General features: G+C 44.2%; 1 protein-coding gene across 7 annotated transcripts in view; it reads left to right on the plus strand.

The window, feature by feature from the left end:
- Positions 1–27,412, plus strand: part of SUGCT (succinyl-CoA:glutarate-CoA transferase) — a 1,356,517-nt gene that overhangs the window by 37,590 nt on the left and 1,291,515 nt on the right. For all 7 annotated transcript variants that reach the window (XM_077491677.1, XM_077491678.1, XM_077491679.1 and 4 more), the window contains exon 6: positions 14,126–14,246. In XM_077491677.1, coding sequence (XP_077347803.1) covers positions 14,126–14,246 — 121 coding nt within the window. The remainder of the gene's footprint in view (positions 1–14,125; positions 14,247–27,412) is intronic.

Raw genomic sequence — 27,412 nt, forward strand, 5'->3', positions numbered from 1 at the left:
GGGCTTACCAGATTACCAATGAGAAACGGCTTGTCTCTTCACCACATAGGAGGTGGGGTAGGATGTATTTCACCCGATCTGTATTTTTCAGATGTCCATCCACTCATACGGTGAGGTATACACTGACCAAATCACCCTCTGCGCGACCCTTGATGGCGTTCAGCGGCAGGAATAGACCCTTTGGACGCTAGCTCAATCAAAGACCTCCACGGGCCATAGGACGCTTTTATAATAAATGGTGATCACAATTCCTCTCCTCCTCGTATGTCCCGCCCATCAGCAAACTCAATTTTTCACCAGTAAGAGATGAGCAAAGAGGGGGCTCTTATGTAGTAAACCAGTCAAATTTTAATAAATAAACATATACACTTACATAAAAGAAGGCAGTAGCGCGATTAAACAGAACTTCCAGTCTCTGCCGCGACCGGAAGTGACTATTCAGACACCTGGCTCCTCCCTGATGCGTTGCGTCACACACATGTGACTTTTTCAAAGGGTAATCTGGTAATGTTAAACAGGTGCTTAAAGCGTTACCTGAACAGCAAGCCCGGGGGTTAGCTAACCTTCCAGCGGCTCTGTGTTTTGCTGTTGATGCTATCAGAGATCTATCCTTCAGACCTCTCGCTTTACGCTTGGATTGGTACACATGCGTAGAATCTTGTGGCTGAAAGATTGGTCAGCCGAATTACCATGTAAGAAACTCCTGGCGAGATTTCCCTTTCGTGGTGCAAAACTGTTTGGAGAGGACTTGAACAATTATATCCAAAGGATCTCTAGTGGGAAAAGCACCCTTTTACCAGTCAAGAAATGGAGTAAACATCCCTCCTTTAAACGGGCGCTTTCTCCAGTGCCAGGGGCATCAGCCTCCAGGCAGTCACGACGGCCTCCTCCGTCAAGCTCCAAGGTTAAAACTCAGAGTCAACCCCAGGGACAAAAGAAGTCCTAGGGGAGAAGGTCTTCAAGACAAAATGCTAAGACCTCCTTATGAAGGGGCACCCCTGCTCACTCGAGTGGGGGGAAGACTACTAAAGTTCTCAGGGCTCTGGCAGGAGGAATTTCGGGACAAATGGGGGGTCTCCACAATAACTCTAGGTTACAAACTAGAATTACGAGAATTCCCTTCCTCTTGTTTCCTCAGATCAAATGTACCCAGAGACCCAGAGAAACAGAAGTCTCTCCTTCCAGTGTTGGAGCGACTATTGTCGCAAAAAGTTATCATGGTAGTTCTCATGCAAGAGCAGGGAATGGGGTTTTATTCAAACCTTTTCACGGTACAGAAGCCAAACGGAGATGTCAGACCCATTCTAGATCTCAAAGATCTAAACCAATTTCTCGAGATACGGTCCTTTCGCATGGAATCGATCCGATTTGGTAGTCTCCATCCTACAAGGAGGAGAACTTCTGGCATCAATAGTCATCAAGGATGCATACCTGCATGTACCTATTTTCCCTGCTCGTCAAAAGTTCCTGGGTTTCGAAGTAGAAAAACGCCACTTTCAGTTCGTAGCGCTGCCTTTCGGGCTAGCTACTGCACCTTGGGTGTTTACAAAGGTCTTGGCCCCTCCTCCAAGGTATAACGATAATGGCATACCTAGACAACTTGCTCTTGATAGACCGGTCGGTAGCCCGTCTGGACCAAAATTTGGTGGACCGCCTAGGTTGGATCCTCAACTTAGATGAGTCTTCTTTAAAACCAGTAAGAAGACTAGAGTATTTGGGTCTGGTCAAAGATACAGCCCAGCGGAGGGTATTCCTACCCCAAGCAAAGATCAGTGCTATAAGAGAACTTATTCAGGTAGTCAGGGCAAAGAAGGGTCCTTCTTTACATCTTTGTATGAGGTTGTTGGGGAAGATGGTCGCTTCATTCGAAGCAGTTCCCTACGCTCAGTCTCATTCAAGGCTACTGCAAAACAGTATCCTATCGGCCTGGAAGAAGAAGGTTCAGGCATTAGATTTTCCAATGCATCTGTCCCCTACAACGTGTCGGAGCCTCAGCTGGTGGTTGATACCCGAAAAACTGCGGAAAGGAAAATCCTTTTTACCAGTTACCTGGACAGTGGTAACAACAGATGCCAGTCTTTTGGGTTGGGGGGGGGGGGCAGTCCTGGAACAGTCGACTATCCAAGGGAGATGGTCCAGGACTGAGAAGGCCTTACCCATCAACATTCTGGAGATCTGTGTGGCTTATCTAGCCTTAAAAGCCTGGACACTCGGGTTGCAGGGTTGCCCTGTCAGGATCCAGTCCGACAATGCCACAGCAGTGGCTTATATCAATCACCAAGGGAGCACCAAGAGTCGTGCAGCTCAGGAAGAAGTAAACCAGCTCTTAATCTGGGCAGAAAGACATGTGCCATGCATATTGGCAGTCTTCATTCCGGGGGTAGAGAACTGGCAGGCGGACTACTTGAGCCACCAGCAGTTAGTGCCAGGGGAATGGTCTCTCCACCCCAACGTCTTTTTGGCCATATGCCAGAGATGGGGGGGGGGGGGGGGGGTTCTGGATGTAGATCTCTTTGCTTCCAGGTTCAACAACAAGGTCAACAACTTTGTGTCAAGAATGAGGTATCCTCTTGCATGCAGGATAGATGCGTTGGTTACTCCATGGCCTCAGTTCTCTCTGATTTATGCGTTCCCTCCTATTCTGCTACTGCCAAGACGGCTTTGCAGGATCAGGCAGGAAAAGAAGTCAGTGCTTCTGGTGGCCCCAGCATAGCCCAGAAGAGCTTGGTATGCAGAAATAGTGAAGATGGCGATAGGCTCTCCTTGGACCCTACCGTCCCGTCCAGACCTGCTATCCCAAGGACCGGTATTCCATCCTACCTTACAAACGCTAAATTTAACGGTTTGGCTGAAACCCACATTCTGAAGAATCGTGGGCTTTCGGGCCATGATATCTACCTTGATTAATGCAAGAAAGCCAGCTTCCGGAATGATTTATCATAGAGTCTGGAAAGCATATGTCTCCTGGTGTGAATCCAGGGGTTGGCATCCCAGAAAATATGTCTTAGGCAGAATCCTTGAATTTCTGCAAAATGGGTTAGAGATTAAATGGGCCTTGAGTACCATCAAGGGCCAAGTCTCGGCCTTATCGGTTCTGTTTCAACGTCCACTTGCTTCACATTCTTTGGTCCGAAGCTTTATACAAGGGATAACGTGCCTTAATCCTCCAGTTAGGGTGCCTCTGAACCCCTGGGATTTGAATTTGGTTCTGTCAGCTTTACAGAAGCAGCCTTTTGAACCGATACATCAGATTCCCTTAGTTCTGTTGACAAGGAAATTAATTTTTCTGGTGGCCATTTCTTCTGCCAGAAGAGTATCAGAATTAGCGGCCTTCTCTTTGTGGGCGGTGCATCACCAGACCTCCATGGCTCAAATCTGCAAGGCCACAACCTGGTCATCAATCCATGCATTCATCAAATTTGATCAGGTGGATGTGAGAAGGCATGAGGACTTCGCCTTTAGGCGCAGTGTGCTGCAGGCAGTGGTACAGGGGCCTCAGGTCTGAGTATACCCTATGTTGTGTGGTTCCCCTCCCCTCAGATAGCATTGCTCTGGGACATCCCACCAGTAATTACTGAGTCTCTGTGTCCCGTGATGTACGAGAAAGAAAATAGGATTTTTATAACAGCTTACCTGTAAAATCCTTTTCTTTTGCGGGACACAGAGGTCCCTCCCCTCTTCTAATACATTTATATTGCTTTGCTACAAAACTAAGGTACCTCCAGTAGGGGGAGGGGTTATATGGGTGATTAAACTTCCTGTCTAAGGTGTGCCAGTGTCCAATCACCTAGTGATACCCTATAACCCACCAGTAATTACTGAGTCTCTGTGTCCCATGATGTACCTCAAAAGAAAAGGATTTTACAAGTAAGCTGTTATAAAAATCCTATTTTGCTGTCCCCTCAAAATAACTCAACACACAGCCATTAATGTCTAAACCGCTGGCAACAAAAGTGAGTACACCCCTAAGTGAAAATGTCCAAATTGGGCCCAATTAGTAATTTTCCCTTCCTGGTATCATGTGACTCATTAGTGTTACAAGGTCTCTAGTGTGAATGGGGAGCAGGTGTGTTAAATTTGATATCGCTCTCACCCTCTCATACTGGTCACTGGAAGTTCAACATGGCACCTCATGGCAAAGAACTCAGAGGATCTGAAAAAATGAATGGTTGCCCTACATAAAGATGGCCTAGGCTATAAGAAGATTGCCAAGACCCTGAAACTGAGCTGCAGCATGGTGGCTAAGACCATGCATCGGTTTAACAGGACAGGTTCCACTCAGAACAGGCCATCCATGGTCGACCAAAGAAGTTGAGTGCACGCGTTCAGCATCATATCCAGAGGTTGTGTTTGGGAAATAGACGTATGGGTGCTGCCAGCATTGCTGCAGAGGTTGAAGGGGTGGCGGGTCAGCCTGTCAGTGCTCAGACCATACGCTGCACACTGCATCAAATTGGTCTGCATGGCTGTCGTCCCAGAAGGAAGCCTCTTCTAAAGATGTTGCACAAGAAAGCCTGCAAACAGTTTGCTGAAGACAGACTAAGGACATGGATTACTGGAACCATGTCCTGTGGTCTGATGAGACCAAGATAAACTTATTTGGTTCAGATTGTGTCAAGCGTGTGTGTCGGCAACCAGGTAAGGACTACAAAGACAAGTGTGTCTTGCCTACAGTCCAGCATGGTGGTGGGAGTGTCATGGTCTGGGGCTGCGTGAGTGCTGCCGGCACTGGGGAGCTACAGTTCATTGAGGGAACCATGAATGCCAACATGTACTGTGACATACTGAAGCGGAACATGATACCCTCCCTTCAGAGACTGGGCCGCAGGGCAGTATTCCAACATAACGACCCCAAACACACCTCCAAGATGTCCACTGCCTTGCTAAAGAACCTGAGGGTAAAGGCGATGGACCGGTCAACCATGTCTCCAGACCTAAACCCTATTGAGCATCTATGGGGCATCCTCAAATGGAAGGTGGGGGAGTGCAAGGTCTCTAACATCCACCAGCTCTGTGATGTTGCCATGGAGGGATGGAAGAGGATGTCAATGGCAACCTGTGAAGCTCTGGTGAACTACATGCCCAAGAGAGTTAAGGCAGTGCTGGAAAATAATGGTGACCACACAAAATATTGACATTTTAGGCCCAATTTGGACATTTTCACTTACTTCACACTAGAGACCTTGTAACACTAATGAGTCACATGATGCCAGGGAGGGAAAATTACTAATTGGGCCCAATTTGGACATTTTCACTTAGGGGTGTACTCACTTTTGTTGCCAGCATTTTAGACATTAATGGCTGTGTGTTGAGTTCTTTTGAGGGACAGAAAATTTACCCTGTAATACAAGCTGTACACTCACCAATTTACATTGTAGCAAAGTGTAATTTCTTCAGTGTTGTCACATGAAACAATATAATAAAATATTTACAAAAATGTAAGGGTTTACTCACTTTTGTGATATACTGTGTATGTGTATGTATGTATATAATATATATAATGTGTGTGTGTGTGTGTGTGTGTATGTATGTGTATATATATCATTATTTTTACTTTGCCTAAGCCTTCTATGGAATGCCTGATTTCACGCATTGCTTGTAAAGTATATATCACATGATAGAAACCTGTACTGTCTGAAGGTGTCACTGTTGGAATAGATTACAATTATTTTTTTAGTTGTACCGTGATAGAAAAAACTAAAAAGGCAAATTAAAGCCAAAAATCAAGGGATTTATTTCTTATTAGGAGGGTGAGTACGACATGCCATAGTGACCAGCTGTGCTTCTATAGTGTTTATACCAAAGATAAAATAATTATAAAATCAGTAGGGGGATTTGGATGCATTGTTGACCTCTAAGCCCTTGTACACACGGTCGGTAAATCTGATGGAAAATGTCCGATCAGACCGTGTTGTTGAATAATCCGACACTGTGTGGGGTCCATTGGACTATTTCCGTCGGAATATAAAGTTTGAGAGCTGGCTATAAAATTTTCCGACAACATGATCCGATGCGTGTCAGTTCTGATCGTGTGTAGCCTAGTCCGACGGACAGGCTCACAATAAATTCTGAGACGGAAGCGTTCAGTCAGGTAAAACTACCACAAATCGATATAGCACATTCGTCACGCTGCAATGTTAAAAATTCTTTAACCACTTACAGTGCCTTGCGAAAGTATTCGGCCCCCTTGAACTTTTCAACCTTTTGCCACATTTCAGGCTTCAAACATAAAGATATAAAAATTTTGTGAAGAATCACAAACAAGTGGGACACAATTGTGAAGTGGAACGAAATCTATTGGATATTTTTAAACTTTTTTAGCAAATAAAAAACTGAAAAGTGGTGCGTGCAAAATTATTCGGCCCCTTTACTTTCAGTGCAGCAAACTCACTCCAGAAGTTCAGCGAGGATCTCTGAATGATCCAATGTTGTCCTAAATGACTGATGGTGATAAATAGAATACACCTGTGTGTAATCAAGTCTCTGTATAAATGCACCTGCTCTGTGATGGTCTCAGGGTTCTGTTGAAAGCGCAGAGAGCATCATGAAGACCAAGGAACACTCCAGGCAGGTCCGTAATACTGTTGTGGAGAAGTTTAAAGCCGGATTTGGATACAAAAAGATTTCCCAAGCTTTAAACATCCCAAGGAGCACTGTGCAAGCGATGTTTAAATTTCCCCAATCACGCCATTTTCATGACCCCACATATTTCTGCCATGGTGCTGAAAATTATCATTATTTTTGTCAGTAAGGCACTACATACATTATCAACAAAAACAAGGTGTGTGTGTAGCAGACCCACAACATAATAAGATTATCTGAAGAAGAGACTGTCACTTCATCTCACTCTGAAATTGGGTTTGCACTGTTGTAGAAAAAGGCCCAAAAAAAAACCAAATAAAACCTAGGAGACTCCTAAAACAAAGCCAAGCAGTAAATGAAAACAAGGATTATTAGAGTTTCAAAGAAAAATTTATTTAAAAAATGCCTCTCAGACATTGTCTGGCATATCAATGGCCCCCCTACCCACAAAGTACTCCACATATCTGGATCTGACCTCACGGGCGCTTTGGGGGGGGGGGGGGGCAAGCCAGGACGAGCAGCTTCAAGGGCATTGAGGTTGACATTTTCCCGGCAAGTCTGTATCAGGCCCAACTGAGGCCACATAGTTTGCTGAATGTGTTTTCAAAAAATTGTGCAGAACGCAGCACGAAAGCACAATATGATTTTAGTTTATATTCCGCCATGTGGATTGGAGTCAAAAATAGGCAGAACCGGCTGGCCATTATCCCGAAAGTGTTCTCCACTACTCTTCTGGCTCTGGCCAGCTGCACATTAAAGATCCTCTGATCCGGGGTGAGGGTCCTAATCGAGAAAGGCCGCATCAGATGATTTGCCAGAGCAAACGCCTCATCCACGACGAAAACAAAGGGGAGTCCTTTGACATTCTCCTCTGGAGGTGGCAAGCCCAGACCGCCACTCTGGAGACGCCAGTAGAACTCCGTCCGCGCGAACACTCCACCATCCGACATACGGCCATTTTTCCCCACATCCACATACAGGAAGTCATACGTCGCTGACACCCCCGCCAACATCACAATACTATTATACCCCTTGTAATTATAATAGTAGGACCCCAAGTTGAGGGGTGGGACAATGCGGACAATTGCACCTCCACAATTGGGAAAGTCCCAACGGCTGGCAAAGTGGGAGGCCACAGTCTGCCATTCCTGTGGCGTTGAAGGAAACTGTGGAGTCAAACAAGAAAAAAATAATTTGTCATTTTGCACATCAACATTGCAAGCAGATTAGACACAAACATTTTTGGCCAAGATCAGTATAACATTTTTGGAAATGAGTATTTAAAGCTTAAAGTATAAGGTCCCCTTATCAGATTCCTCACCCCCCATCTGATGGCCCATTGCAAAAAATTAGGGGGGGGGATGTTTTATGACAGGTAACCCTCTCCACTTCACTGAGAGCTGAATGCAGAAATAATGTGTGATACTTTGGCCAGCCCCTCCTTACCTACACTATTGGCAGCCCACTGGACAGGTAAGAAGTGTCAATACAAAAAAAAAGGAACAAATGGAAGCACATTTTGACATTCTGCTATTACCTATCAAGTTAATAATAGGAGAAAAAAAAACTTTAAACAGTAGCATTTGAAAGTATTGAGGCAGGCCCTTGCACTACATGCTTTGGTGAATTCATCCATAAATTGGACCAGAAAAAAAGGTAGGTATAGTGTGTATTGGGTTTGGCAAAGTCAGCAGATAGAGGATTGCTATCAGCATGCCTAGCAGTTGGGGTAAGGGGGTTCCTAATGAGTTTGGCCCACCAAAAAAACCTCTAGCACTCTGCATGAATTTAAGCACACATATAACATTTGTACTCATTTTAGGGAGTGTTTAGGGGAAAGCAATACTATGGTGTTGACAAAATACATTGCTAAGTGACTAGGCTATAGGTTGATGGGCCCAGAAGAGCATGCTGGGGAAGTTAGTGAAGGCAAATATGCATAAAGGACAAAAAAGGAACTTGAAAAGCTTCCAGCATGCAGGAGGACAAAGGGGCACAGCATAAAATAATACATTTTATTTATAATGCACTTTTCATCAAAAGACCTCAAAGTGCATATCAATTACAGCATATTGCAATCATGGTAATTAGGGAATGAGGAAAGAAATCCAATACATTAGCAAACATTAAATACATAGAATGTGATGTTAAAGGAGATAACTTACCTTAATATAGTCCTTCTGCAGGATCTGTATGATGGCAGAACAGGTCTCTGGAATAATGATTCCCAGAGCCTGGGGGGAGATGCCTGTCGAGATCTTCAGATCCTGAAGACTTATCTCTGTCGCCAAGTAGCGCAATGTGGCGATGAGCCTCTGCTCCGGAGTGATAGCTTGCCGATTGCAGGTATCCTGCCTGCTGATATAAGGGGACAGCAAAGCCAGCAGACAGTGAAAAACTGGGTCCGCCATCCGGAGATAATTCCTGAAATCATCAGGATTATTCTCCCGGATCTCACGAAGCAAAGGCATGTGCGAGAACTGGTCACGCTGGAGTAACCAATTCTTGGTCCACGAACTCCTCCTCCCCCTGTTCATGAACTGCAGGAACTCTACGACGAGTACGTACCCGAAACATGGCTTAAAATGGTTGGCTGGTCAGAACGGACAACAGAAGGCACCGATAAACAGCAAGGCCTGAAAGAACGAATATTGTATATACAGTAGTTAGATGTGATTACTTGTACACTAACATAATTGATAACATTAACCACTTGCTTACTGGGCACTTAAACCCCCCTCAGTCCCAGACCAATTTTCAGCTTTCAGCGCTGATGCACTTTGAATGACAATTGCGCGGGCATACAACACTGTACCCAATGAAATTTTTATCATTTTTTTCCCACAAATAGAGCTTTCTTTTGGTGGTATTTAATTACAGCTGGGAGTTTTATTTTTTGCTAAACAAACAAAAAAAGATGCAAAAAAAAAAAAAATCATGTTTAATAGTTTGTTATAAAATTTAGCAAACAGGTCATTTTTCTCCTTCATTGAAGTGCGCTGATGAGGCGGCACTGATAGGCTGCACTGGTGGGCACTGATAGGCATAGTTAAGGTGGCACTAATAGGCACAGATAAGGCGGCACCGATGGGCACAGATAAGGTGGCACTGATGGGCAAAGATGGGCACAGATAAGATGGCATGGATGGGTGGCACGGATGGGTGGCACTAAGGGGCACTGATAGGTACCACTGATAGATGGGCACTGATGGGTGGCACTGCTGGGCACGGATATGTGGCACTGGGGTGCAGCACCTTTGAGGCAGATTGTGGGCACTGCTGGGTGGCACTGTGGGCACTGCTGGGTGGCACTGTGGGCACTGCTGGGTGGTAGTGGGCACTTATTTTTTAATTATGTTTTTTTATTTTTATTTTTTATTTAATTACTCTTTATTGAAAAAGATCTTTCTTTTCCTTTTTTTTACATGAAACATAATTATAGAAAATTAACATATAAGACAACAAGGAATACAGATTCTTCCATCATAAAATTTTGCCAAAAAACGCGGGCGTGATCGTACATAACATACTAGTTATCCCTGACCCGCCTGCTAAGCTCCCCCCCCCCCCCCCCCCCCCCAAAACCCCATTCTGCGAACACGTGCTACTGGCTCCGGCCAGACCTATTCAGGCTGGCCGGCTGGGAAGATGACAGATCACTTCAGGGACAGGAGTAGAGCACATCGAAAGGCTCTCAAGCCACACCAAACCCAAACCGAGTGAGTACTCGCTAAGTCTTATCTTCCGCTATCTCATCCAGGGGGTAGCCAATATCTCTCAACCATAGCGCCTTGAATTTTTTAAAATTATTTTGTCTAATAAACATTGCTCGTTCACACCAAATTGTGAAATTTATGGCGTTTACCCATGCTTGTAGTACTGGAGGGCTTTTTGCCTGCCAGTTCAACGCAATTAGTCGTCTGGCCTGGTACAAGCACCTTAGTATGGATATTTTTGTTACAGCAGATATTCTACCCCCTTCCATAATCCCTAATAGACAAGTCTTAGCTTCTGGTTTCAGGGTGGTGTTAAAAGTCCTATTAATTCTATGTACAATTTCCATCCAATACCGATACAGTTTTGGGCACTTCCATACCATATGGAGAAGGTCCCCTAGTGCCCCACATCTGGGGCAGTTACCATTAGGTTTTCTACTTATTTTCCACATTTTTTTGGGGGTATAGTATGCCCTATATATATAAAGAGCTTATGGGACATGCGCTGAGATGGAGAGATAGATACCAGGTTCCCCTGTGCTACAGTCTTGTCCCATTGCTCTTGCTTAAGTGGTCCCAAATCTTCTACTCTTATCGGGTCCCTCTCCTTTCAACACTTTATACTTAAGTTTTATATATAGCCTAGAAATCTGGCCCTTTGTTTGCCTTCGATCGAGAAGTTCCTGAAGTAGGGGGGTCTTTGTCCTCTCAATGGTAAGTGTACGATACTGTGCTTGTATCCCATGTCTCACTTGCAGATATGTGTAAAACGTTCTATTGGAAATACCAAATTTCTGCCGAAGGTCTTCAAAAGATTTCATAGAGTTCCCCTGGTTTTTTAATTATGTTTAGTGATGAGGGGGCAGGTGGGCACTGGGAGGGGGCAGGTGGGCACTGGCAGGGCTGGCCGTGATCGGGACTGATGTCCCGATCACGGCCGCCGGTGATCGGCTCTTTTATTTTTCTCCTCGCGCTGTCAGCGCGAGGAGGAATAATAGCCGATTACCGGCTCCGTTATATCACATGATCAGCTGTCATTGGCTGACAGCTGATCACGTGATAAGGGGTCGGGATCGACCCCTTGCTTGGATCGGTGATCAGGCGAGTCTCATAGACTCGCCGATCACAGAGCGCGGGGCGCCCTCAGGGGGCGCGCAGGCCGCTCGTGCACGGGACGACGTCAATAGACGTCGTCCCGGCAAAGGAGATCCGCGCTGTAGCCGTCATTCGGCTATAGCGCGGGTCTCAATTGGTTAAACTATTACTGTTTCTTGTACATCAATAACTATTAAACTACACAACAGTATGTTTATGCCAATTACTTTGCATATTGATTATGGGAGGGCTTTATCATATCCTGGGAGGATAGAGCCAGGCACAGAAGAAATTGTCTGATTGTTTTTACTCCCGGCTGTTTAGCTGCACTGTTATTTTAGTTTGTTTAAAGCACACCAAGGTATACTTTAACCACTTCAAGACGAGCATGTTACACATTTTTCCTGTCCAAACCATTTTCAGTTCTTTGATAGTATGACTGAAAGTTGGCCTGTCATGCACCACTTTACCCAAGTAATAAGGAAAATGGACACTTCAATGTGATCTAATGTATTGCCACAATGTTTTTAAATATAGAAACCTGTGGGTATACTAATAAGTGCCTTTAAAATCACCCACTGAAGCCAAGTGCAAGTGTTCCATTATTACTGGAAGTTTCCTATAGGAGGAAAATGCATTGCAATGAATTTGCATTGTGTGCAATGACTAGATGTCAAAGATGAACCCAAAATCTATTAAAAGCACCCCCCCCAAAAAAAAACACAATCCATCATTTTGGTGGTCAGTGGCACTTAAACCCCCTCCAACCCCGCAAAAAATTCCCACAACCTTTGGTGGTCAGTGCCATTTTGAACAACCCCTCCATCATGGGGGTCAGTGGCACTCTAAAACAATCACACAACCTTGGTGAGCAATGGTACTTTAAAACCCTCTGCTCCTATACCCATCATTGGTGATTGTTGACCTATTGCCCCCCCCCCCAAACATTTCCACAACAGTGGTGTTCATTGGCCCTTTAACCCCCTAATGCCGTGTACGCACGTTTGGACTATCCGGCGAACTTTCTGCCCAAAAGTCCGGCTGACTTTGAAAGAAGTCTTGACTCAAAATTGTCTGCCGGACTTGGCTGTCCGGCGGAAAATCCACTCGCCTGTGTGCTAGTCTGCCGGACTTTTCAAATGAACGAACTTGCCCACACGCGGTGTAAAGTCAATTTATTTTGAACGTGACTCCAGATAGACGGGACTAGCAAAGGAAGTCAATATCGCCGCCTCCATCATAGAGATTGACACCTTGCTAGCCCCGTCGCCTGGTATGGACTTTAAGGGGAACCCCTATGCCGAAAAAACGGCATGGGGGTCCCCCCAAAGTCTATACCAGACCCTTATCTGAGCACGCAGCCCGGCTGGGCAGGAAAGGGGGTGGGAACGAGCAAGCACCCCCCCTCCTGAACCATACCAGGCCCCGTACCCTCAACATGGGGGGTGCTTTGGGGAAGGGGGGCTCTGTGGCCCCCCACCCCAAAGCACTATGTCCCCATGTTGATGAGGACAAGGGCTTCTTCCCAACAACCCTGGCCATTAATTGTCGGGGTCTGCGGGGGGCTTATCGGAATCCGGGAGCCCCCCTCCTCTATCTCCTTCTCTAAGCCCCCCGCCCGCAGACCCCGACAACCCTGGCCGTTGGTTGTCGGGGTCTGCGGGCGGGGGGCTTAGAGAAGGAGATAGAGGAGGGGGGCTCCCGGATTCCAATAAGCCCCCCGCAGACCCCGACAATTAATGGCCAGGGTTGTTGGGAAGAAGCCCTTGTCCTCATCAACATGGGGACATAGTGCTTTGGGGTGGGGGGCCACAGAGCCCCCCTTCCCCAAAGCACCCCCCATGTTGAGGGTACGGGGCCTGGTATGGTTCAGGAGGGGGGGTTCTCACTTGTCCCCACCCCCTTTCCTGCCCGGCCGGGCTGCGTGCTTGGATAAGGGTCTGGTATGGACTTTGGGGGACCCCCACACCGGCGTAGGGGTTCCCCTTAAAATCCATACCAGGCGACGGGGCTAGCAAGGTGTCAATCTCGCCGATGGAGGCGGCGATATGGACTTCCTTCACTAGTCCCGTCTACCTGGAGTCACGTTCAAAATGAATGGACTTTACTCCATGTGTGGGCAAGTCCGTTCATTTGAAAAGTCTGGCGGATTGGAAAAGTCTGTTCATGTGTGGGCAAGTCCGCCGGATTGTCCACCGGACTAATTCCGCCGGATAGTCTGATCGTGTGTATGCGGCATTTCCCTTCTTTTCACCTACACTCTCTTTTCAAGATGCAAGCTGGAGAAATGTTTGATTCTTTTAGAAAATCCTCCTTCTCCTCTTCCTCCATTGTGAGAGAAAAGGAATGGTTTACTAATGTAAACTGTACCATACTGTTTACATCGGTGAATACTCTTAATGCTCACCAAGGCAATTACATGGCACAGAGCTGTTCCAATCACTGTCTTCACTGTCCAAAATGACAGGATTTACAGATAGTCTACCCACCCTAGTAAGGGCACCATCTGGCCAACTATAACAACTATATTCAAGCTGGAATAAGTGTTTCTATAATAATGTAGATTGTGCCTGTGCTATAAACCAGTGTGCCTGTGCCTGTGCTATAAACCAGTGTGCCTGTGCTATAAACCAGTGTTTTATATAACATTTTGGACTGGTGGAAAGAGTTGTAATGTGTAGATATCACACTGTTTACTGCTTTTATGATTTTTTTTTTCTTTTTTTTTTTAGCTTGCACAAGCCTGTGATGTTCTCATTGAAAATTACATTCCAGGAAAACTAGCTGAATTGGGTTTAGGTTATGAAGAAGTTAAGAAAACAGCCCCTCATATTATATACTGCTCAATCACAGGTAAACCTTTTAAAATAGACTTTTTCCTCTTTGTCTACCTTGATTAGTCAATATGGAACTGTAGAGAAATTTTGGCCATTTTGTTTTTGAGGAAAATATTTGGCATATTTGCTGTTGGGTATAGCATTAACATATTTGTTTGCAGTTGCCTTTACATTTTCCTTTGATAAAGGGGTTTACTTTTCGGACATTCATTAAGGCATTAATTCTGGCTATTTTTTTTTCACCTTCCTTGAAAAACTCCAACAAAATTAAGTAGGAAAGAAGATTTGGAAAACAGCTGAGTTAATCATCCTTCCCTCTGCACCTTTGGTTTCACAATACTATACAGTCAACTGATTGCCCTGTGCTGAAAAGTTTCTTTCCTAGTTCTCCTATAGCATGTTCAATTTAATCTGGCCTATGTGTCATAGAATCTTATACAGGCTTCTGCTGGAAAAGCCTCTTGTGTGAAATAGACATGCAGAAAGTTTGTGTAAACGAGAGGAAAAAAATGGTTTGAACAGGAGAACAAAAAGAAGAGATGGGTTGAAGGTACAGTGTGAAATAAGTTTTACAGTTCTAATACTCAGCTCTTGCATTACGCTTGCTATGCATATCATGAATTGTATTTGTTTTGTCGTTACCAACAAGATTTTTATTGGGTTTTTCAAAGAACATTTTGTTGAAAAAAAAATATGTTTAACCATAGTATAAAGCATGAGAAATTTGTCTTCCACATAATGTTTTTTTTTTTTCTTTTTACTGTAGCAATGGCATAGATGGAATGAATTTCACAAAATAAATTCAATTCAGTCAGTGTTGATGAGGGTATCCCTCCTGCATTGTGTTCTCCTGGTGTGGGGTTATAGCCTGGAGGGAACTATTGCTAGCCGATAGCAAAAATTGCATTTAAAATCCGGCAGGTTGGTTGTACCCAAATCAATCGCTCAATGAAATTGGGTGCAATTAGAGGAATAACAAAAAGAAATATATCAGTGAGTAAGGGTAAGAATTGGGTGCTAAATAAAACTTGATCCATGATTACCATTGCTTGTGGAATCGTATTTCCTAGCAGTTCATTTACAGAAGATCATGACTTATGAGCCCGGGTGCTTGACCTCCACAAAGGGGACAGTCTGGCGTTTTCTAGACGCAGGTGATTTACCCTTTTTGGCGCTTTGAAAATGCGTGTGACTAATTCGAGTTGGGTGTTTGTGCACTTCTAAAATTGTTTATTTAGAAAAGCATCACAGAGATTTTTACAAGACGACTTGCCTGTGACCATATAGATCATTTGATAGATCATGATCCAAAACCTTGTAATCTGTATCTTGTAATTTTGCCTTTTATACCTGGGCAGAACTTTTGGCTGTGTTGGTCCACATCCATTTCCAATTTCCCTCTGTTGTGTGTCCATTCAAGTCATCCCATTTGAGAGCATAAGAAGGAAGGGTACTTCTAGTCTGTCTGAGCTGAGCAGGAGAGAATATACCAGCGTAATGAGGCCTTGGCCTCCTGGTTTGTTCGTTAGGGCTCTTTCAGAGAGTGTATGGGAATATAGGTCAGTATTGTCACGCATTCGTGACTGCAAGACATTTTTATTTTGGAGATATTGAAAAATGTTCCTAGAGTTGAGCAGGGCATGTTATTACTCCCAGGTTCTTTTGGGACAGCCAAAGGAAGTTGCCTTTCAAAACTGTGGTGCAAAGGTATACTTCCAAATAGACCCACAAGGGGGTCCTCTTGGTAGACCACCACTGTGCCACTTGGGTGAGATGGGCTTCCTGGTAGTACTTATAGAGAAGAAGGGGTGTCTAGGCCTCCTTGGAGCTTGGGTCTATGTAAGGTTGATTTAACTACTCGAGAGAGGGTACCCTGCCAGATTTTTAGATTCGCCTTTGCATTACTCAAAGCTGGTAGAAAAGAATAGGGATAGGAAAGAATGGGATAGGTGTAAATGTCACTGGCAGGGAAGTGGGTAACACTAGGCGGCAATAAAGGGGTTAAATGTATTACCTCTTGTGCGTTTCTAACTGTGGGGGCAGTGTACTGACTGAAGGAGGAGACATATCGCTGTTCCTGATTTCTTGGAACAGCAGATCTGTCTCTTCTCTCCTGGGGATTTGTGAGTTTACATACACAAATCCCCATTCTGCCTCTCGTGCCCACGATCGCATGTGGCCAGCGGACTATCAGCGCCTGCTAATACTCTTACGTACAGGTATGGCGATTTGAGCAGGGGAACCAAACTGCCACCGTAAATGTACATGAGCCGCTCAGGAAGTGGTTAAATAGTAGATGCATACTGATTAGTTTTGGAAAAAAAGATATTGTTTAGTATCACTTTAAAAACTCAGGGCATTCAGGTCTAGGGTACTTGGATGACCTCCTTCTGAAGGACTCGCGTCTCTCTTTCAACTATCTGTAAAAATTCACAAGGCATTTCAGATACTTTCAGATGGGTAATCAGCTTTCAAAAGTCTGCCCTTCAACCTTTCCTTCAACTAGAGTACTTAGGCCTCATTCTAGACACAGCCCAGACAAAGGTCTTCCTTCCAGAATGCTAACTCATCTTTCTAAGATCTCCTGTTCAGAACCTAAAATTAAAAAGTCAACCCTCAGTGAAATTTTCTGAGAGTTCTGGGCCTCATGGTGGCCTCATTCAAGGTTGCTCCCTTCACCCAGTTCTATTCAAGGCCACTCCTACGCAACATCTTGTTAGCCTGAAACAAACTTGTTCCTTCTATTGATCCCTCTGCTCCTCCCTCCCAGCAAGGAACCTAAATAATGAATAAAAACCCACACCATCCCATCACAGCATGTATTCATATGAAAAATTTAAGCGGAGCTCCACCCAAAAGTGGAATTTCTGATCATTTGATTCCTTCCCCCCCCCTCCAGTGACACATTTGGCACCTTTCGGGGGGGTAGCCGTATCCTGTCTCTACTTCTGTAAATCCGGGCCGCATTGCATTACGTCAGCAAATTGGCTCCCTCCTCCTTCCTCCACCGCTGGGCCAGTAGGAGAGCACAACGGTGCTTCGCACATGTGCAGTAGGCACCCGGCGTGAAGCTGCGACGCGTCAGGTTCCCTTACCTGCAATGGCAGCAGCACCACCCAACAACTGATGGAACAGCTGGGGTGCTGACATTGCTTGACTTCAGGACAGGTAAGTGTCCTATTATTCAGAGTCAGCAGCTGCAATATGTGTAGCGGCTGGCTTTTACATTTTGCAGAGATGGGCAGACCTCCTCTTTAAGAACAGACAACAAATAGTACATATCAGTTATGGGGGTTTCTAAATGAAAAAAAATCAAACCAGCATTTCCAGATACGATCACATTTAAACATGGCATTGCATATAAAATATATTTTCTTCTCATATGCAATACTCCTATTAGAATCTTGGACCCATTCAGATATTGTAGGGGGAGACTGAAACTCATTTAACGACGATCATTTTTTTGGCTATAAAGAGTAAGCTACAAATCACCAGGAGTTTATACTTATCCAAAATAAAAAAGAAACAAAATGCCCCAAAACACAGATCAGTGGATCTATTGTAAGAGAAAGGTGCTCCAATCTCATTTGTTTCAAATCTTCTCTTTATTATTTTTATAATAATCATAATACATACAAGTCCATTTACAACATTATACATAAAACACAAACATTATACTCCTCATTTGTTATCGCCAAAAAAAAAAAAAAATTCTCCCTTTTTTTAGGCTTTCCTCTTCCTCTCCTATCTCTCTCCACCCCCCTCTCCCCCCTCCTATCATTATTTCTCTTTTCTCCTTCCTTTCCCCCTTCCTCTCCCTCCTCCTCCCTCCCCCCTTTCTTTAAATTATAGATATTCTACCATTCCATTTTGAGGACTGAAACTCTTCCCATTGTTTCCACACCGCTGGTATCTGGCTTTTTACATAACCTTCTTCTCTTATTTGTTTTTCCATGAAACACATTTAGTTAATTTCACATATCCATTCTGACACTGTTGGACTAGTTGTTTCTTTCCATTTACGTGCTATTATTGTTCTAGCTGTTGTCATATGTTGAATTATCCCATTTTTCATACTATCCAATGTATCTGTCGTAAGAGAAAATAATGCTACCTTTACATCTGGAATTAAAGCGGAGGTCCACCCTAAAGTGGACCTTCCTCTCATCGGAACCCTCCCCCCCTCCGGTGCCACAATCGGCACCTTTCAGGGGGGAGGGCGGTGCAGTTACCTGGATAATCCAGGTAACTGCACCCACTTCCGGGATAGCTCTCTGCGGAAAGGGGCGTAACTTACGCCCCTTTCCGCAAGTGCCCGCCCCTTTCCGCAAGTGCCCCGCTGCCTGCTGGGAAACGCACAGATCCCAGAGGCAGCGGGGAGCGTCCTTATTGCGCAGCGCGATTCGCGCATGCGCAGTAGGGAACCGGGAAATGAAGCCGAAAGGCTCCATTTCCTGATTCCCATACCCAAGATGGCGGCGGCAGGACCCGACAGGCGACCTAGAGATCGGCTTCGGGTGCCGACATCGCGGGCGCGCTCGACAGGTAAGTGTCACTATTTTAAAAGTCAGCAGCTGCAGTATTTGTAGCTGCTGGCTTTAAGGTCCCTAAAGTGGACCTTCCGCTCATCGGAACCCTCCCCCCCTCCGGTGCCACAATCGGCACCTTTCAGGGGGGAGGGCGGTGCAGTTACCTGGATAATCCAGGTAACTGCACCCACTTCCGGGATAGCTCTCTGCGGAAAGGGGCGTAACTTACGCCCCTTTCCGCAAGTGCCCCGCTGCCTGCTGGGAAACACACAGATCCCAGAGGCAGCGGGGAGCGTCCTTATTGCGCAGCGCGATTCGCGCATGCGCAGTAGGGAACCGGGAAATGAAGCCGAAAGGCTCCATTTCCTGATTCCCATACCCAAGATGGCGGCGGCAGGACCCGACAGGCGACCTAGAGATCGGCTTCGGGTGCTGACATCGCGGGCGCGCTCGACAGGTAAGTGTCACTATTTTAAAAGTCAGCAGCTGCAGTATTTGTAGCTGCTGGCTTTAAAAAAAAAAAAAAAAACGCGGAGTCCCGGTGGACTCCCGCTTTAATTCTTTTCCAGTCACTTTTTGGTATATCTCAAAAACTTTTATCCAAAAATGTCTCACTTTCTTGCAGCCATACCAAATATGTTCCAATGTTCCTTTTTCTATCCTGCACCTCCAGCATTTCTCTGTATTTCCTTTATTAACTATTTTTAATGCCACTGGACTCCAATACCATCTCAGTGTCACTTTATAGTTTCTTTCTTGATGTTTTAACGCCATTGAGGTTTTATGTATTATTCCTAAAAAAAAAAAATCCATTCTTTCTCTGTAATTATCTCTCCTAATTCTTCTTCCCATTTTCTTATTCCTATTAAGTCTCTAATGTCTCCCATGGGTAACAGCAGTTCATATACTTTAGATAGTTTATTCTTATGGTTCTGCTCCTTCAGTATTATCTGTTCAAACTTAGTTAATGGTCTATTTATTGAATTTTTATTTGTTTCAATAAATATTTCTAGTTGATAATGTTGTAACTAGTATTTTTTCAATTCCAATCCCAAATCAAGTAAACTTGGCGTATTTCCATCCAATCTCATTTAAGGGAAAATTGTCATCAAGGAATGCACTAAGTTCCCCATCAACATCCTGGAGGTCAAAAGAAAAAAAATAGTTATGCATCACTGGACCCCCATTCCTCAGGGACACTCGATAAGTCAGGCAATGCCATGGCTGTGGTCTATATGAATCATCGGAGGGTACCAGGAGTCAAGCAGGCCTAATGAAAGAGAGACTGATTATCTCATGGGTGTAGAAACCCTGCTTATTGCTGACCCCTGCTGTTCACTTCTCAGGAGTGGACAGTTGGAAGGCAGATTGCCTCATTTGTCACTGCCTGGGCCAAGAGCAATTTGACCTTCATCCTAGCAAATTTGATCTCCTATGTCTGAAATTGGGAGCTTCAGTTGTTGACATCCTGGCCCCCAGGTTAAACAACAATGTTTGTAGCCAGAACCAGATCCTCTATCATTTGCCTTGGATGCACTGGTGATTCCCTTAACTCTGTTCCAGTTAATATATGCCTTTCTGCCTCGATTGCTCTGAAAAATAAAACTGATGATTCACTTTGCAACAAATTGGCCCAGAAGAACCTGGTACACAGACATGCTCAAACCTCTAGGAGATGATCCATGGACTCTTACAAACAGTCCAGTTTTGTGTTTCACATCCCTCTGTTCTATCATGCTTCTTCATCTCTGTTGAAACCCATGTCTTGAGGGGCAGGGGTGTCTGACATACCTGGAAATCCTTTTTTGCCTGGTGTGAACACAGGCACTTTAATCCCAGAGATTACTCTGTGCCCCCATTCTGGCATTGCTAGAATTGGGATTTGACCAGAATTTAAGTAATTTTAAGGGACAGGTTTATGCCTTGTCCATTTTGTTTTCCCTTGTAAAGACCTTAAAGCAAAATGATTCTCAAATCGGACTACTCTTACAGCACTCAAAGCTTTCTTGAGACCTAAATTTGATTCTCTCTGCCTTACAGAAACCATCATTTGCAGCCATCAGAGAACTTTGTTTTGGTGATCTCTCATGCAAGGTAGCCTTCTTAGTGGCTATTGTGTCTTTTTAAGAAGTGCTTATGAGCTAGTGGCTTTCTCTTGTAAGGAGATATTCCTGATTCTTCAAAAGGATAAAGTTGTTTTGTGGCCAAGACCTAACTTGCTACCAAAGGTGGTATAAACCAACTTGCTGTTCATTGTCTGGATATTGCCAGAGCTATCAGTTTATCTGAAAGTGACAGCTTCTGTTAGAAAGATGGAAGACACTCTAATGCCGCGTACACACGACCGGACTTTCCGGCAGACTAGGTCCAACGGTCTTCCCGACAGACTTTCGGCGGAGTCCCGACGGACTTTCCAAACTAACGGACTTGGACTAAGTCCGTTCGAAAGTCCGTTTGTTTTGAACGTGATGACGTAAGACGGGACTAAAAAAAGGAAGTTCAATAGCCAGTAGCCAATAACTTCCCTTGCGCTGTATTTGGTCCGGACCAGCATACAGACAAACAGTTTTCCCGATTAATTATTGAGTCCATCGGACAGATTTGAAACATGTTCTATTTCTAGGTCCGTCAGATGTTTTTAATGAAAAATTATCAGATTAGCCCACACACTATCAGATTGTCCGACGGACCTAGTCTGCCGGAAAGTTCGGTCGCGCGTACGTGGCATTATGCTTCAAAATCCACAATTGCTAGGTGGATAAAACCACTCAAGAGCTTACAGTTAAGAGCTTACTCTACTATGTTGTCTCTCCGCCAGATCGTGGGTGTTTTCCTGGACATTTGTTTAAAATAATAATACACTTTATTTTATATAGTGCCTTTAAAGGTGGCTTCTCAAAGCACTTTACAAGGAAAACACAAGAAATGCACAGGATAACATAATATAAGGTAAAAAGGGTCAGTTAAGTGAAAACTTGTCTAAAGAAAAAGGTTTTTAGATTTTGATTTGAATGAGTTTAGAGAAGACGACTCTGTGATGTTATCGGGAAGTACATTTTGGAGCATAGCAGGAGAAGGCTTTGTCCCCCATTGAGTGTTGGTGAGTAGGGGGACACACAGTAAACCAGAATTTGAAAGGGGTTGAGGTTTACGAGATGGGGAGTAAGTTTAAAAAAAGTTCAGAGAAATATTAGGGTGCCAAGCCATGAAGAGCCTTGTAGGGGAAAAAGAGGATCTTAAAGTCTATGCAAAACCTAATGGATAGCCAGTGCAAGGACTCCAGGATAGGGGTAATATGATCACTCGTACCAGACTTAGTCAGGATTCTTGATGCAGAATTGTGAACATATTAAAGTAGATTTATAGTGCATTTAGGTACACCAGCAAGTAGAGCATTAAATAGCTGGATGCATTCTCAAAGGCACAAAATATAACTGGATATTAACATTTATAGGTAATAACACCAGAGATTGTTGATCCAGCAAATATTGAATTGCCTTCAGGGGGACAAGGAAGGGATATTTTTCCCTGGTTGTGCAAATTAAACCATGCTTCATAGGGTTTTTTGCTCTCCTCAGGATCCACTGTGGGTATAGGATTATGTAATAAGGAGGTTTTCTATAAATGTTTTTCTTTTCTTCTTTTTTTAAATAATTTTTTTTTCAATAAAACAATAAACTGACGCGTTTCTGCAATAGCCTTAGTCTATTGCCGAAACCCGTCAGATTTATTGTTTTATTGTCACTCTGATGTACCAATAAACGACACTCCAAGGATTACAGTGTTGTCGGCTCTTCTTATTACTGTTGCATTGGAGTGTGTTGGGACACATTGAGCCTCGACACCTGTGAGTGGACCTGGTGTATGGATTGAGTTGTCCCTGCAGAGAGCACTGTTACATTTCTTCTTTTCCATACCTTCAACCTGATCCTTACCCGTTGATGGGCATCCAGATGTGTGCTGCACTAGACATGCACTGCCTCAGGGTCTCCCAGATGTTAGAGTGGTGAGCTTCCCCGGAGGTCTAAATCCCGCAGACTGCGACCCTGGCAGTGAAAGGGTTAAAGTGGTACCCAGAGGATGTGTTCAGCAATGGTTTACCAATCAGTGTTGGATTAAACTCTGTGGAGGCCCCTAGGCAGTCACAATCTTGGGGCCCCGCTCACAGGTTTCTGAAGGTTTCTCGTGCATGTACAAATTTATTTACAAACTGACAGCTGAAAGAAGATGAGCTTTAAAAGAGAAAGTATAATGTGAATCTGATGTCTATGGTTTATGTACTTTAACCACTTGACCACTGGGCACTTAAACACCCTTAACCAGACCAATTTTCAGCTTTCGGTGCTCTCACATTTTGAATGACAATTACTCAGTCATGCAGCACTGGACCTATATGACATTTTTATCCTTTTTTTCACACAAATAGAGCTTTCTTTTGGTGGTATTTAATCACCGCTCGGTTTTTTATTTTTTGTGCTATAAAAGAAAAAATACAGAAAATTCTGTAAAAAAAAAATGAATTTTTCTTTGTTTCTGTTATAAAATTTAGCAGATTAGTAATTTTTTCTTCATAAATTTTGGCCAAAATTTATACTACTACATATCTTTGGTAAAAATAAGTACAAATTGGTGGATATTATTTGGTCTTTGTGAAAGTCCACAAGCTATGGTGCCAATATCTGAAAATTGATCACACCTGAAGTACTGACGGCCAATTTCAATTCTTGAGACCCTAACATGACAGAAAATTACAAATACCCCCCAAATGACCCCTTTTTGGAAAGAAGACATTCCAAGGTATTTAGTAAGTGGCATGATGAGTTTTTTGAAGTTGTAATTTTTCCCCACAATTCTTTGCAAAATCAAGATTTTTTTTTACTTTTTAAATTGTCATATTATCAGTTTATTTCTCACACACAGCATATGCATACCACAAATTACACCCCAAAACACATTGTGCTATTACTCCCGACTACGGCGATACCACATGTGTGAGACTTTTACACAGTGTGGCCACATACAGAGGCCTAACATGCAGGGAGCGCCATCAGGCGTTCTGGAGCACCCAGGACAATTCTGACATTTCTCTCCTACATGTAAAAATCATCATTTATTTGCTAGAAAATTACATAGAATCCCAAAATATTATATATGTTTTTTTAGCAAACACAGTGGAGAATACAATGGTCGTCGTTGCAACTTTTTATCTCGCACGGTATTTGCGCAGCAATTTTTCGAATGCCTTTTTTCTCGAAAAAAAAAAGTTTTATGCTTAAAAAAAAAAACACAGTAAAGTTAGCCCAATTTTTGCATAATGTGAAAGATGAAGTTACGCCGAGTAAATAGATACCTAACATGTCACTCTTCAAAATTGCACAGGCTCGTGGAATGGCGCCAAACGTCGCTACTTAAAAATCCCCATAGGCGACGCTTTAAATGTTTTTTTACTGGTTATATGTTTTGAGTTACAGAGGAGGTCTAGGGCTAGAATTATTTCTCTCGCTCTAACGTTAGCAGTGATACCTCACATGTGTGGTTTGAACACCGTTTTCATATGTGGGCGGGACTTAAATATGCATTCGCTTCTGCATGCGAGCACATGGGGACAGGGGCGCTTTAAAGAAAAATAAATTTTATTGTTCATTTTACTTTATTTATTTTAGTTTGACATTTTTTTCCCCAAAAATGTATTTTTTGATCACTTTTATTCCTATTACAAAGAATGTAAACATCCCTTGTAATAGGAATATGGCATGACAGGTCTTCTTTACAGTGAGATATGGGGTCAATAAGACCCCACATCTCACCTCCTAGGCTGGAAAGCCTGAAATAAAAAAAAAATAAAAGATTCTGGCTTTGATCGTATTGGCGAATCGGTAGAAGCACCGGAGGGCGGCAGGAGGGGGGGGGGGGATGTCTATGGCTGGGTATTGCAGGGTATCACTGACTATGGCTGGGTATTGCAGGGTATCTCTGAGTATGGCTGGGTATCTCAGAGTATGGCAATTTAAGGCAGGGTATTGCAGAGTATTGGCTGGAATTTTACTGCAGAGTATTGGCGGGTACTGCAGAGTATTGGCGGGTGTTGCAGAGTATTGGCGGGTGTTGCAGAGTATTGGCGGGTATTTGCTGGTACTGCAGAGTATTGCAGGGTTAAATTTCGGTGAGCAGCGATGTGGGCACTGCAGATGCAGCCCACAGCGCTGCTGACACCGATCTCTTCCCCCTCCGCTGTACCGATCGGTACATAACATGACGCCGGTTTGTTTACAAGTGATCACTCCGTCATTTGATGATCCTGTGGACCCGATGGTCACGGATGATCTCGAGTGCGCGCCCCAGGGGGCGTGCGAGAGCGGAAATTCTGGGAGGACGTCATATGACGTCCTCCCAGAGTTAAACAACCGCCCTGTAGCCGTCATTCGGCTATGGGCCGGTTGTTAAGTGGTTAATTTGTTATTGGGTAGTGGTACATTACAACACAGTATTTTCTTTAATGTAAAGTTTTCATTTCATTGAGTTGATAAATTTTTTTTTTCTATCTTTTGTAAACATTTTAAGAAAGCTTTATTGTATATTTCATTCAAGAAAAAAAAATATATATTTTTATCCGTTGTCACTGTGTGGAGCCCATAGGTCAGTGCCTATTTGGTAATCTGGCACTGTGTCTAATCACCTGAAGGCTATGAATGCACAGCCTGTGCCCTACATTGTAGTCTAAAGCTGGATACACACTATACAACTTTTGTTGTTAGATTTCCTTCAGATTTACCTTCCACTATGTAGTGCATGGGCCTACTTGATTGCATACAAATTGAAAGTATTGAGGATTGACCTCGTATTATATGGTTTTGGTAAATCTAAAGGAAACAAAATCCACACAAAATTGTATAGTGTGTATCCAGATTATATATGGATTTTACAGGTAAGTCAAGATTCCTTTTGTTTCAGAGAGCTATATTTTGGACCACTCATCTTCTGCAACTAATAAGCAAAAGTTTTAGGCTCCATTCACAATATAAGCTAAAAAAAAGACCAGAAAAACGTTTATAATAACACTTTTGTTCCAGCTTTTAGCAGCAGGTAGCAGCATTTAGGAGCTGTTAGCTTTTTTTTTTTCTCCCAAACTCCAAGAAGTTGAAGCTTTAAAAATGCTTCTAGGCTAAAACTGTGTGTATGCAGTGGTGGCCTGTCCAATAGGGGCGCCCGGACGCCGCCTCCTCTCTCCAAGCCTCCGCCCTATATGCAGTGGATAGATTCATGCATAGCATGGGTTTGCTGGGGGTGTTAGTGCCGCGCCAGGGAGGGCGGTGGTAGGGGCAGTTGTGCTAGTGCTGCTCCACCAAAAAGCCCACCAGCTGCCACTGTGTGCAAGGATACATTGGATAACATTATTTGCTTATAGAAGCAGGATTAAAAGCTCAAAAGCTGCTGCTAGAAGCATTTTGTTAAAGGTGAAGTCCAGCCTGAGCTCGTTTGGCTGGGCTTCTACTAAAGGTCACAGGAGTGCAATTCGTTTTGCACTCCTGTGACCCGTTTTCAGCAGAGAGCGGTCTGAAGTCTGCTCTCTGCTGACATCATTGGAATCAGTCCAAGCACCGCGTCATCACAACAATGATGTCTGGATCCGCCAGGTGCCTGGACTGATACCCATCTCAGCCTCTCAGCGAGCTGCTGAGAGGCTGAGATGCCCGATCCCCGCCCCTCCACAGCTCAGCGCTCCAGTGAGCATGGAGGAGCAGAGAGGAGAGCTGCTGAGTGACAGGCAGCAGCTCTCCTCTCGGATCTGTGAGAACCGAGCCATCGGCGGTGTTCGGTGGCTCGGTTCTCAGTGTAGAGACACCGGGGGACAGATGCAGCATTGGTCCCATGCTGCACCCACCTAGGTAAGTATAAAAGGGGAAAAAACAAACAAAACAAACAAAACCATACTACTCTTTTTAACCACCTCCGGACCGCTCACCGTCGTTTTACGTGATGACTTTGAAGGAAGATATCATTGTTATGGCAGCAGCTAGCTGCCATATCCACAGTATCCTCTTCTTTAGCGGGCGGTTTGCTGCAAGATAAAAGTGTTTTTTGCGACAGATTCACTGCGAGATCACTTTCATTGGCAATCGGCAGCGGCGGAGGCATTTGCTTCTGTCCCCTTGCTGAGTATGGAGACGAGTGAGGGGAAGATGGCCCCCACTCGTCTCCATACCACTGCAGGGCTGAAGTGACGTCAAAATGTCACTTCCACCCATAGCTCTTAGACCCCTTTCACACTGGGGCGGTTTTCAGGCGTTTTTCATGCGCTTTAGCGTTAAAAAAAGCGCCTGAAAGAAGCTGCAACTGCAATCCCAATGTAAAAGCCCGAGTGCTTTCACACCAAGATCCCTTTCACACTAGGGCGTTTTTCAGGCGCTTTAGCGTTAAAAAAAGCGCCTGAAAGAAGCTGCAACTGCAATCCCAATCTAAAAGCCAGAGTGCTTTCACACTGAGGCGCTGCGCTGGCAGAGCGTCAAAAAAAGTCCTGCAAGCAGCTTCTTTGCAGCGCTTTTGGAGCGGTGAATACAACGCTCCTAAAACGCCCCTTCCCATTGAAATCAATGGGAAGCGCTTGTAAAACGCCTGAAAAACGCTATTGGCAGCAGTATTTTGTGGGCGCTTT

The sequence above is a fragment of the Lithobates pipiens genome, unplaced genomic scaffold (assembly GCF_037356315.1).
Source record: "Lithobates pipiens isolate NorthernLeopardFrog02 unplaced genomic scaffold, aLitPip1_a1.2 Scaffold_19, whole genome shotgun sequence".
Lineage (NCBI taxonomy): Eukaryota > Metazoa > Chordata > Amphibia > Anura > Ranidae > Lithobates > Lithobates pipiens.